Consider the following 18297-nt stretch of genomic DNA (forward strand, 5'->3'; position numbering starts at 1 on the left):
CAGAGGCGTCTGTCACCCGGCGACCGACCGACAGGCAGACACAGAGGCGTCTGTCACCCGGCGACAGGCAGGGTCGCCCGGCGACCGACCGACAGGCAGGGTCGCCCGGCGACCGACCGACAGGCAGACACACAAAGCCGGGCGCCACGCGGACTCACATCGGCCTGCTTCTGAGACAGCTCCTCGAGCAGGGTCTCCACACTCTCGTCCGCGACGTCGAAGGGGGTCTGGCCCTGGGGAGGACAGGGGCGTCAGAGAGGCTCCATCCCGGGGTGAGACACCAGGAGGACGCAGCTCGGGGCGGTAGGGCGGGCGGGCTTGGGCACAACAGCACGAGCTCCGACAGCTGAGTGCCCGGCGCCCTACTCTCGGAAAAGAGCAGACACAGGCGCCCCGTCCCGCGGTGCTGCTCCAACGGTGTCGGGTTCACAGGCGCTGGCTCCGAGCTGCCTTCTCCGGCAGAGTGTCTCTGTGTCTCTGTGTCTCTGTGTCTCTGTGTCTCTGTGTCTCTGTGTCTCTGTGTCTCTGTGTCTCTGTGTCTCTGTGTCTCTGTGTCTGTGATGGACTGGTGTCCTGTCCAGGGTGTGCCCTGCCTTGTGCCCGTTGCTTGCTGGGATGGGCTCCGGCTCTCCCTCGAACCCGAGCTGAATGAAACCATTAGAGAAAGGACGGATGGAACTGGCCTGCAATGACGTGACTCAGGAGCTCAATGACTGCACGGCCACGAAGATCCCACTGCATCGCTTGTCTGTTTCCCAGCACTACACTGACCTTCACACACAGATCCAACCCTCCCTCCCTCTCGCTCGCTCACCGAGTTGCTCCTGGCCTCCATGTCGCACAGCCTCTCTGCCAGCAGTCTGCAGGCCTCCCTCTGGCCCCAGTGAGAGGCAGCGTGGAGAGGAGTCCAGCCATCATTGTCTACTGCTGACACACGGAGACCACACTGAAGCAGCACCCTGAGACAGAGAGAGAGGTTAATACAGACACACTGACTGGACACTCCAGTACATTAACACTGCACTGAGAGAGAGGGGGTAATACAGACACACTGACTGGACACTCCAGTACATTAACACTGCACTGAGAGAGAGAGGGGTTAATACAGACACACTGACTGGACACTCCAGTACATTAACACTGCACTGAGAGAGAGAGGGGTTAATACAAACACACTGACTGGACACTCCAGTACAGTAACACTGCACTGAGAGAGAGAGAGGGGTTAATATACACACACTGACTGGACACTCCAGTACATTAACACTGCACTGAGAGAGAGAGGGGTTCATACAGACACACTGACTGGACACTCCAGTACATTAACACTGCACTGAGAGAGAGGGGTTCATACTGACACACTGACTGGACACTCCAGTACATGAACACTGCACTGAGAGAGAGAGGGGGTTCATACAGACACACTGACTGGACACTCCAGTACATGAACACTGCACTGAGAGAGAGAGGGGGTTCATACAGACACACTGACTGGACACTCCAGTACATTAACACTGCACTGAGAGAGAGAGGGGTTCATACAGACACACTGACTGGACACTCCAGTACATTAACACTGCACTGAGAGAGAGAGGGGTTCATACAGACACACTGACTGGACACTCCAGTACATTAACACTGCACTGAGAGAGAGAGGGGTTCATACACACACACTGACTGGACACTCCAGTACATTAACACTGCACTGAGAGAGAGAGGGGTTAATAAAAACACACTGACTGGACACTCCAGTACATGAACACTGCACTGAGAGAGAGAGAGGGGGTTCATACAGACACACTGACTGGACACTCCAGTACATTAACACTGCACTGAGAGAGAGAGGGGTTCATACAGACACACTGACTGGACACTCCAGTACATTAACACTGCACTGAGAGAGAGGGGGGGTGATACAGACACAATGACTGAATGCACTGCTTGAGAAAAACATAGGGAGACAGTCTAACCTCATGACCTCCAGGTAACCCTTGGCAGCAGCTACATGCAGTGGAGTGGCCCCAGTTTTGGGGTGTCGGAGATCAGTCGGTAAGCCCTCAGTCAACCAGTGCTGAGCGTCTCTTAACATCTGCTCCTCTTCTTGCCTCTTCACTGCCTCCAGATCAATACCTGAGAGATGTAAGAGATTAATACACACCTCACACACAGAGATGAATACAGACCCTAATATAGACCCTAGAGACACACCTCACTCAGATCAATACAGACCCTAATATAGACCCTAGAGACACACCTCACACATTAATACAGATTAATACAGACCATAATATAGACCCTCGAGACACACCTCACTCAGATCAATACGGACCCCAATATAGACCCTAGAGACACACCTCACACACAGAGATGAATACAGACCCTAATATAGACCCTAGAGACACACCTCACACACAGAGATGAATACAGACCCTAATATAGACCCTAGAGACACACCTCACTCAGATCAATACAGACCCTAATATAGACCCTAGAGACACACCTCACTCAGATCGATACAGACCCTAATATAGATCCTAGAGACACACCTCACTCAGATCAATACGGACCCCAATATAGACCCTAGAGACACACCTCACACACACACAGAGATTAATACAGACCCTAATATAGACCCTAGAGACACACCTCACTCAGATCGATACAGACCCTAATATAGACCCTAGAGACACACCTCACTCAGATCGATACAGACCCTAATATAGACCCTAGAGACACACCTCACTCAGATTAATACAGACATTAATACAGACCCTAGAGACACACCTCACACACAGAGATTAATACAGACCCTAATATAGACCCTAGAGACACACCTCACACACACAGAGATTAATACAGACCCTAATACAGACCCTAGAGACACACCTCACACACACACAGATTAATACAGACCCTAATATAGACCCTAGAGACACACCTCACACACACACAGATTAATACAGACCCTAATATAGACCCTAGAGACACACCTCACTCAGATTAATACTACAACAGTCACAGGGACTATCCTGCAGTGAGTCACACTGAACGCCTGCGCCTGCTACACGGGGGAAGTGTACGAGGGGGGTACCCTGTCGCTGCGTGTGCTCCCTCAGCAGCGTCTCCGTCGCCTCATCCTCGGCGATGTCGAGGGGGACGTCGCCGTCGCAGTTCACGGCCGAAAGAGAGGCGCCGTGCTGGAGGAGGTAGCTGGAGGGGAGAGAGAGAGAGAGGGGAGAGACGCGCAGGGCGTTACGGCGCGGGGCGTCGGGGCGCACGACTCGCCCGCGGGCGCCCACGTGTACTGTTTGGTGGGGGGGGGGCCGCCGTTCGCTCACTCCGCGATCTCCAGGTGGCCACAGGAGGCGGCGACGTGCAGCGGCGTCCAGCCCTCGTTGTCCGCCTGGTTGGCGTCGGCCCCGCGCGCCAGCAGGAAGGCCACCATGTCCATGCTGTCGTCGATGCAGGCCTGGGAGGGGCGGAAACAGGGAGGGGGGGGGGGGGGTGAGGAGGAGGGCCGCGCCGGGCCATCTGCCTTTCAGCCGCCCCGCCCCCTGCTGGACAACCCCTGTAAGTGCAGCCCTTCCTTCACAACCTGGCAGAGCCAGAGGATCCCTGAGTGTCTTAATAATAATAATCATAATAATAATAATCCTTCCACTAATACAGCCCCTGTCTGGACCCTCCACTCCGAGCTCTTCCCAGGTCAGGGGGAATCCCACTACCCCCACCAGTGTGCAGCCCCACCTGGATGATGCTCCAGTCCTCTCACACACACCAGCTCTCAGTGGGGAGGAGAGCAGAGGGATGGAGCCAGTTCAGAGAGGGGGGTTATTAGGAGGCCATGAGGGGGTAAAGGCCAGGGGGGACATTTGGCCAGGACACTGGGGTAACACCCCTACTCTTGTCGAGAAACGCCTTGATTTTTAATGACCACAGAGAGTCAGGACCTCGGTTTTACGTCTCAACTGAAGGACTTATTTTTTTTTAAATAATAACCATAATTTCTTAACTTCTACAGCCCCTGTCTGGACCCTCCACTCCGAGCTCTTCCCAGGTCAGGGGGAATCCCACTACCCCCACCAGTGTGCAGCCCCACCTGGATGATGCTCCAGTCCTCTCACACACACCAGCTCTCAGTGGGGAGGAGAGCAGAGGGATGGAGCCAGTTCAGAGAGGGGGGTTATTAGGAGGCCGTGAGGGGTAAAGGCCAGGGGGGGAATTTGGTCAGGACCAGATTTTACACCTCTAATAATAATACTCGCAACTTGGCTCTGAGTTGCTCTGCTAAGTCACTGAGCCTTTGATGACTTCAGCACTTCGGTACGAGTCACTGACCAAAAATACCATGAAGTAACGTCCAGTACATCGATAAGACATTTTTTTTTAATTCAGCCATCACCATTTAGGTTGATTATGCGACTGCTGCCTTTGGCTAGAAGGAAAACTAGCTGAGACTAGGCCAACTGAAATGTAAGCTTGACACCCCAGAAGAGAAACTGCAGCTTTTGGCACTCTCTTGCTGAAGGCGGAACAGCTGGGGATGATGGGAGTTGTAGTTCACGAGGAACAAGCAGGAAGTGGAGTCCTCACCTGGTGGAGAGCTGTGATGCCGTCTGCATTGGCACTGTTGACCAGGGCTCCTTGTCTCGATCCTCCACCGTCGCCACCAGTCCCTTTAATTCTGCTCGTCTCCTCCCTCAGCATGTCCTCCGCCTCCTCCACATCTCCAGAGGCACAGGCGGCGACGAACTCTGCCCCTCTCTCAAACCGCACGCTGACAACAGAGAGAGAGAGGGGTTCATACAGACACACTGGACACTCCAGTACATTAACACTGCACTGAGAGAGAGAGAGGGGTTAATACACACACACTGACTGGACACTCCAGTACATTAACACTGCACTGAGAGAGAGGGGTTCATACAGACACACTGACTGGACACTCCAGTACATTAACACTGCACTGAGAGAGAGAGGGGTTCTTACACACACACTGACTGGACACTCCAGTACATTAACACTGCACTGAGAGAGAGAGGGGTTAATACAGACACACTGACTGGACACTCCAGTACATTAACACTGCACTGAGAGAGAGAGGGGTTCATACAGACACACTGACTGGACACTCCAGTACATTAACACTGCAGTGAGAGAGGGGGGTTAATACACACACACTGACTGGACACTCCAGTACATTAACACTGCACTGAGAGAGAGGGGTTCATACAGACACACTGACTGGACACTCCAGTACATGAACACTGCACTGAGAGAGAGAGGGGTTCATACAGACACACTGACTGGACACTCCAGTACATTAACACTGCACTGAGAGAGAGAGGGGTTCATACAGACACACTGACTGGACACTCCAGTACATTAACACTGCACTGAGAGAGAGAGGGGTTCATACAGACACACTGACTGGACACTCCAGTACATTAACACTGCACTGAGAGAGAGAGAGGGGTTAATACAGACACACTGACTGGACACTCCAGTAGATTAACACTGCACTGAGAGAGAGAGGGGGGTTAATACAGACACACTGACTGGACACTCCAGTACATTAACACTGCACTGAGAGAGAGAGGGGTTCATACAGACACACTGACTGGACACTCCAGTACATTAACACTGCACTGAGAGAGAGAGAGGGGTTCATACAGACACACTGACTGGACACTCCAGTACATTAACACTGCACTGAGAGAGAGAGGGGTTCATACAGACACACTGACTGGACACTCCAGTACATTAACACTGCACTGAGAGAGAGAGGGGTTCATACAGACACACTGACTGGACACTCCAGTACATTAACACCGCACTGAGAGAGAGAGGGGTTAATACAGACACACTGACTGGACACTCCAGTACATTAACACTGCACTGAGAGAGACAGGGGTTAATACAGACACACTGACTGGACACTCCGGTACATTAACACTGCACTGAGAGAGAGAGGGGTTCATACAGACACACTGACTGGACACTCCAGTACATTAACACTGCACTGAGAGAGAGGGGGGTTAATACAGACACACTGGACACTCCAGGACAGTAACACTGTAGGATGTACATTATTTCCTGTCTCCTCTCCTCTCTGTACATCCCTGATGCAGCTCAAGACCTGTACACGGAAGACACTACCATTCCTGCCGACATGATCCAACTCACGTCCGTTTCTTGGCGCCGTTGCCGGCTCTGCGGGTCTCCCCCGGGGTCTCTCTCTCCCCGGCCGCCGCCTTTCCGCTCTCTTTCCCCGCCGGCCCGTCCACGGGAGCCCCGGGCCCGGCGGCCTGCGGATCCCCGGCCTCGCCTGAGCCCCCGCGCCGCCTCCGCCGCGGCACGATCGGCTCCCGATCCGTGCTCGACCCGGCCCAGCGCTTCAGCTGCTCCCGCCGCTTGGCTTTGGCCGCGTCTGCCATTCCTCTCCCCCCCTTTCTCCCCCACGGCCTGTTTTTATTTTTCTTCCTGGATTATTCCCTCTATCTGTCAGGGAAGGGAAAAAAAACGGGGGACACACCCTCCTCCCCTCTCTCTCACTCTCTCCCCTCGTTTCCTTTTTCCGCCCTGATCGCTGACTCGCTGGCTGTAGGAAGCAGCATGCCGGGAAATGTAGTTTACTAGGCTCGCGGCGGCTATCTTTCGCTCTTCCATTTGTAGTTCTACTTTTCTTAAAGCGGTGCTGGCCTGCTCGTTTCCGTGTCCACTGAACAAGTCATTTGCCATATTCCAGTACAGGAGAGCGGGACAGAGCCTGGACAGGAGACACCGGAGACCTCACACCCGCAGTAGAGAGGAGAGGTTAAAGACACCCACGGATGTGGGCTGCACGTCTCTGGACTGCAGGAAACCTATCTGGACGTGGAGAGAACACGCAGACTCCACACATACGGATACGGATATGGACACGGACAGCTCGATTATCTCCTTCATGGGCGTTACTGTAGTATTCCTTACCCGGCCGTGAAATGTTTTATGGTTACAACTGCTCTTTTTTTAAATGAACTAAAGGAGGGAAATGTTTTAAGTCTTCACATTGTAAAAGAAAACTTAGAAACATTCTCTAGATGTTTAACGTAAAAAAAACAGTTAAAAATCATAATAATTGGGTGAACAGTTTAATTGACACCTCAGGGAGGTCAGTGTAAAACAGTCCAGTGAGATCAGGGTAAAACACAGTACAGCGTAGTAAAGCCCAGTGAAATTAGGGTAAAACACAGTACAGCGTAGTAACGCCCAGTGAGATCAGGGTAAAACACAGTACAGCACAGTACAGCCCAGTGAGATCAGGGTAAAACACAGTACAGCGCAGTAAAGCCCAGTGAGATCAGGGTAAAACACAGTACAGCGCAGTAAAGCCCAGTGAGATCAGGGTAAAACACAGTACAGCGCAGCACACCAGCCTGTACCCTTGACCATCACCGTGTTTTCACTTCACGCCAGTGTGATTTTGACTAGACTTGCACTTTCTCTCCCCCACGAGAAACACCCTTACCCCGACCCTCTCTGCCCTCGCCTTCCTCCTCCTCCTCCTCGGACCGCCTGCGACTCCACGGCGGCGCGGCCGGTCTGATTCAGCTCCGCTCCCCGGTCCGGTCCGGTCCGGTCCGGTCGGTGCTGCACGGTCCCGTTGCGTTCCCGATCGGTACAACAGCAGCGGAAACCGGTCCTTGAATGCGCAGGTGGTCGTGGGTGACTTAAACAGGCTCGTCTCCCGAAGCTGAGCCGGGACACGGTTCCGTTTACTCCAAAGAAAACAATAATAAAAGGGTCCCGTGTTTTCACAGCCCGTGCTCAGTTCAGCGCGGGGCCTGCCGGGGTGTGTGCGGGGGTGGGGGCTGGTCGTGTCGTTCTTTTATCCCGTGTGAAGATCTGAACACCTGTGCCGGAGAAGGTCACGGTCTCTCTCTCTGCTCTCCGCCGCGGGCGGGTTCTGGGAACGGGCTCACAATGTGTGTGTGTCCTGTGATGGACTGGCCCTGGTGTGAATGTGTGTGTGTATCCTGTGATGGACTGGCCCTGGTGTGAGTGTGTGTCTGTGTGTGTCCTGTGATGGACTGGCCCTGGTGTGAGTGTGTGTGTGTGTCCTGTGTTGGACTGGCCCTGGTGTGAGTGTGTGTGTGTGTCTGTGTGTCCTGTGATGGACTGGCCCTGGTGTGAATGTGTGTGTGTGTCCTGTGATGGACTGGCCCTGGTGTGAGTGTGTGTGTACTGTGATGGACTGGCCCTGGTGTGAATCTGTGTGTGTGTCCTGTGATGGACTGGCCCTGGTGTGTGTGTGTGTGTGTGTGTGTGTGTGTGTGTGTGTGTGTGTGTGTGTCCTGTGATGGACTGGCTCTGGTGTGAGTGTGTGTGTCCTGTGATGGACTCTTTGCACAGAGGGTGGTGGGGGTGGGGAACAAGCTGCCCAGCCCTGTGGTTGAAGCCGATACCCTGGCTTCTCTCCAGACACAGCTGGGTGAGCTCCTCCAGTCAGGACAGGAGGCTCTACTGTACACAGAGGGGGGTGGGGGTGGGGAACAAGCTGCCCAGCCCTGTGGTTGAAGCCGATACCCTGGCTTCTCTCCAGACACAGCTGGGTGAGCTCCTCCAGTCAGGACAGGAGGCTCTACTGTACACAGAGGGGGGTGGGGGTGGGGAACAAGCTGCCCAGCCCTGTGGTTGAAGCCGATACCCTGGCTTCTCCCCAGACACAGCTGGGTGAGCTCGTCCAGTCAGGACAGGAGGCTCTTCTGTACACAGAGGTGGGTGGGGGTGGGGAACAAGCCCATGCTTGGCATGAGAGACCAGCCGGCTCAGGTTTGGAAAGACATTGCAGGTGGACGTTTCAGGTTACCGGGTGAGCACCTTCCTCAGTCGGCATGCGTCTCGGAGGCAAATGCAGCTGTCCCTTCCCGTGTCCACACCGCCCGTGTCCTCAGCTCCTAACCGGAAGGGCTGGACTGAGGCGGTCACACCTGTTTCCACGGCAGAGTCTGGTGCCAATCCCAGACGCGTGTTTTTTTTTTCTTCTCATAAAATATACTTTATTCCGAAAAAAAAAAAACATCTCAGAAAGAAACATCTCACACATATTAACACTCCTCTCCGTTGTAATAAAAACAATGGCGGAACGCTGGCGATTGTCCGTTATCGATCATTGCAAGTGGGGGCGGATTTGCGCTATTATGAGTGTCCCTTCAAACCCTCCCACTCGCTGCTGTCCATTAATCCCTGTACGGGGCCCACAGTCCTCTCCAGCGCCCCCTCGCCGTGGGGAAACCCCATTTGGCGACGTCGCGCTTCGTCCTCCTCCTGAACTCCGCCAGGCTCCTCTCCTCCAGCTCCCTCGCTCCCCACTCGATGAGATTGTTCCTCGCGTCCCACCGGCCTATTTTTTTTTTTGTGAGGCACGGCAGCAGCCCCGTCAGGAACTGCGTCCGCCCCCAGCAGAATGGACTGGTAGCTGAGCGCCGCACCCGTCCCCAGGAGTTGCATGGTGTTGTCCGTTCTGCCCCACGCCGCCTTGGCGAAGGGGCAGCTCCAGAACACGCGCTCCTGAGTCTCCTCGGCGAAACACGTGTCCCGGGGGCAGTGCGGCTTCCTGGAGATCCGAGTGTCTGTAGACGACCTCTCTGGTAGGACCTCCCAGACGCGTGGACTGCAGCCACACCGGCGACTGATCCTGTCCCCCTGCCCGTGGGCCGCGTGGGCCGTGTTCAGTCCCCGCGAGAAACTGTCCCGCCCCACCCCGGGGGAGGGGAAAGCGCAGAAGCAGCTTGAAACGCGCAGCTCTGAGCCCGACGAGGAGGGGACTCCAACCCACGCGTGCAGAGCCCGCGGGGTTGGCCGTGCATCGCCCGGACCACCCGGCCACCTCGTCACTGACCCACGCGCGCGCTTCCGGTCATGAGGTGTGGCGCTCGACGTGATCATCTCTGATCCCTCCACGCCCCCCCCCCTCACCGGACTCGAGATCGTGCTCCACTCCCACTCGCGACTTTCCTCCGCCTTTCCCCCGGCAGCCCTGGTCTGCGCCGGGGCGGCGGGTGTCGTGTCGCGCGCTGGTGGACACGGGAAGCGCCCGTTTCTTTCTGCGGGGTGTTAAATCGTGTCGCGCGGTGCTCATGGAGGTCACATTGTTCAGCAGATTATAAGATCGTTGACACAGCATATACCGAATATTGTGTCAACAGGAATGTCTGAATCTTGCTCAGACCTTCCTTCAGATCTACGCGATCATGTCTGTTATGAAAGTCTCTAGGGTGGTTCAGGGTGCGTTATCGCTATTTTGTGAAATGGAAATCTAATGGATAATCTCGATTCTTAAAATGTAAAGAGCCTTAGGAAAAGATATAACAAGGATGTATAGCAACTGCCGTGCAGATTGTCAGGAGACAGTTTGTCAAGACAGGACGTACTGTCTAGGTTACCGAATCAGCCGAGTGCAAGTGTAACGCAACGGAGGTTCAGGCGGGCGCCCTTGCCGCATCAGGTCGGCACCCCCACCCTCGGGGGCTCGAACCCGGGACTCCCGCGTCGCTCTGCAGGGACCCAGCCCGGTGAGCCCATGAGAGATCTCTCTCTACAGCCCAGTAGCTGTGGTCCTGCTATCACAGGGAGGGGCGGTGACGTCACCCGCTCTGGTACGCCGGCTCTTACACAGTGCCTGTCGGCCGTCAGCGTTACAATATGTACTGGGGCTTCTGCTCTCGTTTCTACGCTGTAATCTTTCTTGTCCGAAGGAAAGGGGGAGTGTTAGAAAGGGACTATAGCTATCAAGGAAGCCACGAGAGAGAGTTCTCACCTGAGTAAGGTCAGAGACCCCACTTGCTACAGGCAGCTCGGGCTTTTTATAAAGATGCTGTAATGCCGTGGATAAATACAGCACTTAGTGCCTTACTAATACTGTACAGCGTAGAAACGAGAGCAGAAGCCCCAGTACAATTCCCTCCTTTTAATTCTTAAAATGTTTAAAAGTGAGATCCTTCATAGGGATTCCCAGGGGGTTCACATGCCTCGGATTCTTGTGTTCTTAACGGAATATACTGATGCGTAAACAAATTCATGACCATAAGATTTCCGTAATCATCGTCATTAGCAGGAACATATGAACAACAGGAGTCTCCTCCTAAAGCACAGACTCCTCTAGAGGCTGCATTTTGGAGGTCCAGCACCAACCTGTTCTGAAGTGCCATTAACCAGACTCCCCTCAATTCTTCTAATGTTTAATGTTTCTTTATTATCCCTATACAATTTCTTGCATTAGGAATTTGTCTTTTCGCATACCCCAGCTTTTTCTCCACGGAGACAAAGACACAGAGACAGGGAGAGAAGCTTGGGGTCAGAGCGCAGGGTCTGCCATTGTACGGCGCCCCTGGAGTTGTTAGGGTTAAGGGCCTCGCTCAGGGGCCCCATGGAGTAGGATTTCTCTGCCGGCCGCGGGATTTGAACCGGCAACCTTCCAGTCACAGGCGCAGATCCTTAGCCACAGAGCCACCGTATTATAGAGTCTAAGCCTTCTAGCGTGATGTTAACAAAAGAGTACATTTCACAGCGAGTGATTTGTAACCAGCGGGCATTAGCTACTGCCTGAATACTCAGTCCTGAGGAAAAAATCATTTCAGCTGCAGTCTATAGTCTATAGTCATGCCCGCTGGTTACAAATCCGAAAGTTTCTGGTGCTCCACAGCCTCGTCAGAAACAGCTGTCATTCCAGTCCACCGCTGTGCATATGAAACAAGATGAAACACAAGCACACAAACAGAGGTTGCTGGTAAAAAGCTCTGGATTTTATTTTTCACAGCAGTGTTGTTACGCTGATCACAGCTGTGAAGGGGAAGTTGCCGGGTTCTGAGACGTCCAGTGTCCTGCGTCTCTGCAGGTTGGAAAAGGCCCGTCCTGACGACTGCAGACTGTCCGGAGCAGGTCTCTCTCCCAGGAGGACAGGGGGTCAGGAGGTACTGCAGAGCAGAGCGCATGCAGAGAGAGAGACAGGGACACAGAGAGAGAGAGAGAGAGAAAGAGATAGGAACAGAGTGAGAGGGACAGGGAGAGACAAGGACAGAGAGTGTGAAGGAGAGTGAGAGAGAGACAGGAACAGTGAGAGTGCAGGAGAGTGAGAGAGTGAGTGATGGAGAGAGAGAGGGTGTCAGACAGACTCCTACCAGCCCCCTGACAGCGAGCCACCCCTCAGGGTAACTGATGCCAGTCCAGAGGGAACACTGGAGCCACCGGTCATCCTGGAAAGACGGGTGGAGCCAGCAGCCTCTCTCGGAAGGTCAAGCCCCCGGTCCTCGTCGAGGGAAACAAGGGGCTTTCAGGACCTGTCCTCAGCTGGCTCGTTATACTGGAGACGATTATGTGTCTGCCCCTGTCCACACGGAGAGGACAGCAGAGCCCCAGAGTCCGACAGGACTGGGCGTCAGGATCGGAGGCGGGGACACCAGTCTACGGGACCTCAGGGCTGGGGGGGTGATCTCGCGGATGAGAGGACATACCTGGCGCTCTTGGAAGAGTGCGCCTGATCGCCTTCTCTGCTCTGATGCTCTGGGGGCGGCGGTTTTTTTCATGTTAATTCCTGTAACACCTGTTCTGATCAGCCTCCTCTCGGGTGACCTCACAGTTGTGGCACTGGCGTCCGGTGCAGCGGTACAGCGACACGCGTCCCCAGATGGGCTGGAAGCCGTCCCACAGTGCTCCGGTTGAGTTGTCGGGGTTTTTATCGAAGATGTGATGGAAGACGAAAGCTGTGTTCCGGGCTGCTTTTTCAGACCACTGGGTGAACTCGCCCAGCAGAGGAATGATGTTGTTTCGGTTATTTCTGTTCAGGCACTTGTCCAGGCAGGGGGAGGCTAGGACGAAGAAGAAGAGGCAGGCCCCCTGGTTCCGGCTGCGCAGGTGTTGTAGGGGGCCGCTCAGCAGACGGAACTCTGCGTGTTCGGTGTAAAGTCTCTCATTGTCGTTGTCAGTGACCTCGAGTGGTCTGGCAGCGATCACCCTCTCTCCCTCGTAGATCTGGCCTGTATTCAGCCTATTGGTCACAGTGTCGGAGGTGTCACTCCCCACAATGCTCTCCAGTGTGGGTGCGCCTAGGTTCTGGTTGCAGTCAGGGATGGCGATGGCCATGGCGTACATCCCAGTAATCCCATACCTGGAAGGACAGGAGGGAGGAGGAGACCGTCAGGAGCTCGCTGGCTCATCGTCTAGACCAGTGGCTCCTCAAGTTCTAGGGTCCGCGGACCACTCACACCCAGCCACCTGTGTCCACGTCCGCTTCGTACACTATAAAAACCATCACCTATTAACGCCCTAGAATGAATACTGAATTAAATCTTCTGCAAGTTCTAAGATTTCTACGGACCACAATTGCTCATGTGTTTATGACTCAAAAAGCTCATGGGAGGAGTGGAGCTGCCTAGACCTGCTTTGAGAAAGATGACTAGGTCAGCCCGCGGACCACTGGCGTCGGGTGGTCCGCGGACCACTGGCGTTGGGTGGTCCGCGGACCACGCTTTGAGAACCACCGGTCTAGATGACCGCTGTCCGGCCTGTAGCCCGCGGGCAGGTCTGAACTGGAATGACTTAATCTTGAAATTACTCTTAAACTGAAATTAGCCTTGTTTGATAACTCGGATCTCTTTTAATCACTCAGGTCTCTTTTAATCACTCAGGTCTCTTTTAATCGTAGTTCTTACATTTTAAGCAAACTATTTTCCCCTACCACTTCACTGAACTCACAGAAATAAATCGTCTGGAAGCAGATTCGTAGCTGTGAAAACGACACACACACACGTGTTTGTTCTCCCGTTCACTATAATATGTTCTAAAGAGTGACACATTTTCATTCGCACACTTTCTTATATCTTTAAAATGCCAAATGAGGTGAACACAGAGGGCGACTCTGCTGGCCCAGCGTATAAACATATTATACCAGCTTATACAGCTTGTAAACAACCCGGGTCACTGAACCAAAAGTGCAAAATTCCAGAAGAAAAGTGTTTAATCTGTGACGGGATCGATTTGTTCGTGATGCCTGGAGATAAGTCTGCTTGCTCTCTCTGCCACAGTTCTCTATCTGCTTTTGAAAAAGGCTAAAGTACAGAGACACAACACGTCCAAGCGTAGCGATTTCAAAAAGAAGAATTAACCAGTTGGTACCAAGATCAGAGAGGACCAGGCTAAGCGTCTAAAAAGGAACTGACTTGGTCAGCAACATACAGTATATTTTGGTGTCTGGTCAGTACAAGTGACTGTCACTGATGTGTCCCCAAGGATAAAGAAAGATTTAGCCAAAAAACAGAAACCGTATTCAGGTCAAGAAACAGATGTCAGCAGATCTTCATTTTCTGAAGATCTCCTCAGGCAAGATGAGTTGAAAAGCAAATCCAGGGACATATTCGATCAGCTACTCTGTGATACTGTAGGAAGAGTGGAACAGGGTTCAGTCGAGCACTGGGTGAATCCTACCCAATACAACACAGAGGGGGGTGGGGGTGGGGAACAAGCTGCCCAGCCCTGTGGTTGAAGCCGATACCCTGGCTTCTCTCCAGACACAGCTGGGTGAGCTCCTCCAGTCAGGACAGGAGGCTCTTCTGTACACAGAGGGGGGTGGGGGTGTGGAACAAGCTGCCCAGCCCTGTGGTTGAAGCCGATACCCCTGGCTTCTCTCCAGACCCAGCTGGGTGAGCTCCTCCAGTCAGGACAGGAGGGTCTACTGTACACAGAGGGTGGTGGGGGTGGGGAACAAGCTGCCCAGCCCTATGGTTGAAGCCGACACCCTGGCGTCTCTCCAGACACAGCTGGGTGAGCTCCTCCAGTCAGGACAGGAGGGTCTACTGTACACAGAGGGTGGTGGGGGTGGGGAACAAGCTGCCCAGCCCTGTGGTTGAAGCCGATACCCTGGCTTCTCTCCAGACACAGCTGGGTGAGCTCCTCCAGTCAGGACAGGAGGCTCTTCTGTACACAGAGGGTGGTGGGAGTGGGGAACAAGCTGCCCAGCCCTGTGGTTGAAGCCGATACCCTGGCTTCTCTCCAGACACAGCTGGGTGAGCTCCTCCAGTCAGGACAGGAGGCTCTGCTGTACACAGAAGGGGGTGGGGGTGTGGAACAAGCTGCCCAGTCAGGTTATTGAAGCCGATACCCTGGCTTCTCTCCAGACACAGCTGGGTGAGCTCCTCCAGTCAGGACAGGAGGCTCTACTGTACACAGAGGGGGGTGGGGGTGGGGAACAAGCTGCCCAGCCCTGTGGTTGAAGCCGATACCCTGGCTTCTCTCCAGACACAGCTGGGTGAGCTCCTCCAGTCAGGACAGGAGGCTCTACTGTACACAGAGGGTGGTGGGGGTGGGGAACAAGCTGCCCAGCCCTATGGTTGAAGCCGACACCCTGGCGTCTCTCCAGACACAGCTGGGTGAGCTCCTCCAGTCAGGACAGGAGGGTCTACTGTACACAGAGGGTGGTGGGGGTGGGGAACAAGCTGCCCAGCCCTGTGGTTGAAGCCGATACCCTGGCTTCTCTCCAGACACAGCTGGGTGAGCTCCTCCAGTCAGGACAGGAGGCTCTTCTGTACACAGAGGGTGGTGGGAGTGGGGAACAAGCTGCCCAGCCCTGTGGTTGAAGCCGATACCCTGGCTTCTCTCCAGACACAGCTGGGTGAGCTCCTCCAGTCAGGACAGGAGGCTCTGCTGTACACAGAAGGGGGTGGGGGTGTGGAACAAGCTGCCCAGTCAGGTTATTGAAGCCGATACCCTGGCTTCTCTCCAGACACAGCTGGGTGAGCTCCTCCAGTCAGGACAGGAGGCTCTACTGTACACAGAGGGGGGTGGGGGTGGGGAACAAGCTGCCCAGCCCTGTGGTTGAAGCCGATACCCTGGCTTCTCTCCAGACACAGCTGGGTGAGCTCCTCCAGTCAGGACAGGAGGCTCTACTGTACACAGAGGGGGGTGGGGGTGGGGAACAAGCTGCCCAGCCCTGTGGTTGAAGCCGATACCCTGGCTTCTCTCCAGACACAGCTGGGTGAGGTCCTCAGATCACTTTTAGCTACTCACTATTTATTGTGCTAGACAGGACACAAATCATCATTTTCCAATACAAACTGAAAGACAGAGTTTTGTTTTTCTGTTAGTACATAAAGTTAGATATTTTTACAGCTTGTAACTTTAACTCTGAAAGGCGAATACACTGCACTGGTGCTGGTGCTCATGGTGCAGAGACAGACCAGTCCGAGCAGAGCTGGTAGCAGTAGGTTTCAGTCTGGAAAAAGAGGCCTGGATCTATTCAGGAAGACCCAGACTGGAGGACGAGAAAACACCAAGACATACGAAGAGAGCAGCCAGGTGAGAGGACAGAGCTGTCAGGGACAAAGCCTGTACCCACTCAATCTCCTATCTCAGATCTCATGTAATACACTCACCTATTCCTAATGAACTGGGTGATTGTTGGCAGGTTGTTCTCGTCCAGCCTTGACTCCACTGGGGCAGTCCACACCCACATGCCCAGGACACAGAAGACGAAGACGTTCTGCTGGAGAGAAACAGAGGACAGAGACACAGGGGTGGGAGCGTTATCAACTGATGGCTTCTCAGTCCAGGAGGCTCAGAGCGGAGTGTTAGACCTCTGGCCCGAATCGCCCAGAACACTCAGACACGAGATTTCAAATGAAATCATTAGACTTTCTACAGCAGAATCAATCCTCAACCAAAAAAAAAAAAGGATTCAGATCAGGAGAAATAACCTAAAAACCCATCTTCTTGGAGAACACCTGGCCCTGCACACCATGCTGGAGCTGCAGAAGAAGCTGAGCTCAGGAGCGAGAGGAGACGGATTCTCATTTAAAAGAGCGCTCACCATGGTTGACTCTGCTTTACCGCGGTACTGGCAGTCTCTGATCGGAGCTCAGAGGTTCTCTTGACCAGGAGTGACCAGGTGGACTCTTATATCCCACTGCAGGGGGAGGGAGAGAAGGTGGAGTCTCTCTCACGTCTGATAATCTCACTACGTCACATTCAGATCAGCCTCTCTGTCCAGACAGGAGTCCACTGTAGTCACAGGAAAACTCTGCCACTACGCTGGAGTGCTGTTGTCCCTCTGGGCTGACGTGGTCATTGTTTTGGAGAGTTTCTCTAAACCAGATGGTTTTTCTCAGAACTCACAAGGGTTCTGGTCCAATCTGCACGAGTGGGCGAACCCTGAGAGGAAACCTGAGCCCATGTCTGTGCAGCTGGTTAGAGATGACGTCTTCACTCTGTGCAGGTCAGGCGCTGTGGTGGCTCGGCTGAGGAGTGTGGTGTTATTGAACGAGATAGGGGATGTCTTTGTCTGTAACCTGGCTGATGGCTGTACAATCATGATTTTGGCCTTTTCCTGGTCTAGTTCAGTGCTGTTCCAGCTGAAGACCCTGCTCTGTGAGTGAGCCTGTCTCTCAATAATAATAATACAGTGTGTGATCTCCTGTCCCAGCCCGAGGAACAGACAGTGAGCCTGTCTCTCAATAATAATAATACAGTGTGTGATCTCCTGTCCCAGCCTGAGGAACAGACAGTGAGCCCGTCTCTCAATAATAATAATACAGTGTGTGATCTCCTGTCCCAGCCTGAGGAACAGTGAGCCCGTCTCTCAATAATAATAATACAGTGTGTGATCTCCTGTCCCAGCCTGAGGAACAGACAGTGAGCCCGTCTCTCAATAATAATAATACAGTGTGCGATCTCCTGTCCCAGCCTGAGGAACAGACAGTGAGCCTGTCTCTCAATAATAATAATACAGTGTGTGATCTCCTGTCCCAGCCTGAGGAACAGACAGTGAGCCTGTCTCTCAATAATAATAATACAGTGTGTGATCTCCTGTACCAGCCTGAGGAACAGACAGTGAGCCTGTCTCCCAATAATAATAATACAGTGTGTGATCTCCTGTCCCAGCCTGAGGAACAGACAGTGAGTCTGTCTCCCAATAATAATAATACAGTGTGTGATCTCCTGTCCCAGCCTGAGGAACAGTGAGCCCGTCTCTCAATAATAATAATACAGTGTGTGATCTCCTGTCCCAGCCTGAGGAACAGACAGTGAGCCTGTCTCTCAATAATAATAATACAGTGTGTGATCTCCTGTACCAGCCTGAGGAACAGACATTGAGCCTGTCTCTCAATAATAATAATACAGTGTGTGATCTCCTGTCCCAGCCTGAGGAACAGACAGTGAGCCTGTCTCTCAATAATAATACAGTGTGTGATCTCCTGTCCCAGCCTGAGGAACAGACAGTGAGCCTGTCTCTCAGTAATAATAATACAGTGTGTGATCTCCTGTCCC

The 18297-nt window shown here is 53.5% G+C and overlaps 2 protein-coding genes across 5 annotated transcripts in view; both read right to left on the reverse strand.

Annotated features, from left to right (window-relative positions):
* The window catches only part of ppp1r12c (protein phosphatase 1, regulatory subunit 12C), a 22954-nt gene extending 16144 nt beyond the window's left edge, over nt 1-6810 (reverse strand). For both annotated transcript variants that reach the window (XR_011189977.1, XM_069191791.1), the window contains exons 1-7: nt 6187-6810; nt 4594-4777; nt 3339-3469; nt 3092-3210; nt 1971-2130; nt 815-959; nt 159-233 (exon numbers count right to left, since the gene is read on the reverse strand). Coding sequence is in view for 1 of the 2 variants with exons in the window: in XM_069191791.1 (XP_069047892.1) it covers nt 159-233; nt 815-959; nt 1971-2130; nt 3092-3210; nt 3339-3469; nt 4594-4777; nt 6187-6437 (1065 nt within the window). In the remaining variant the exon portion in view is untranslated. The remainder of the gene's footprint in view (nt 1-158; nt 234-814; nt 960-1970; nt 2131-3091; nt 3211-3338; nt 3470-4593; nt 4778-6186) is intronic.
* Nucleotides 6811-11770: 4960 nt separating this feature from the next.
* LOC138240729 (uncharacterized) lies at nt 11771-17552 on the reverse strand. 3 transcript variants are annotated; one of them, XR_011189982.1, is made up of 4 exons: nt 16841-17551; nt 16407-16516; nt 12495-13147; nt 11771-11957 (listed from the first exon to the last, which is right to left on the reverse strand). XR_011189982.1 is itself a non-coding variant. In XM_069191938.1 (3 exons), the coding sequence occupies exons 1-3, from the start codon at nt 16841-16843 to the stop codon at nt 12568-12570; spliced, it is 690 nt and encodes a 229-aa protein (XP_069048039.1). In that variant the 5' UTR covers nt 16844-17552; the 3' UTR covers nt 11771-12567. The 3 variants fall into 3 exon arrangements, 2 of the variants coding, with proteins under 2 accessions (XP_069048039.1, XP_069048037.1); XM_069191938.1 differs by having other exon boundaries at nt 11771-13147; nt 16407-16513; nt 16841-17552; XM_069191936.1 differs by having other exon boundaries at nt 11771-13147; nt 16841-17552.
* Nucleotides 17553-18297: the final 745 nt, after the last annotated feature.

This window comes from Lepisosteus oculatus, chromosome 7, assembly GCF_040954835.1.
Source record: "Lepisosteus oculatus isolate fLepOcu1 chromosome 7, fLepOcu1.hap2, whole genome shotgun sequence".
In the NCBI taxonomy this organism is placed as follows: Eukaryota; Metazoa; Chordata; class Actinopteri; order Semionotiformes; family Lepisosteidae; genus Lepisosteus; species Lepisosteus oculatus.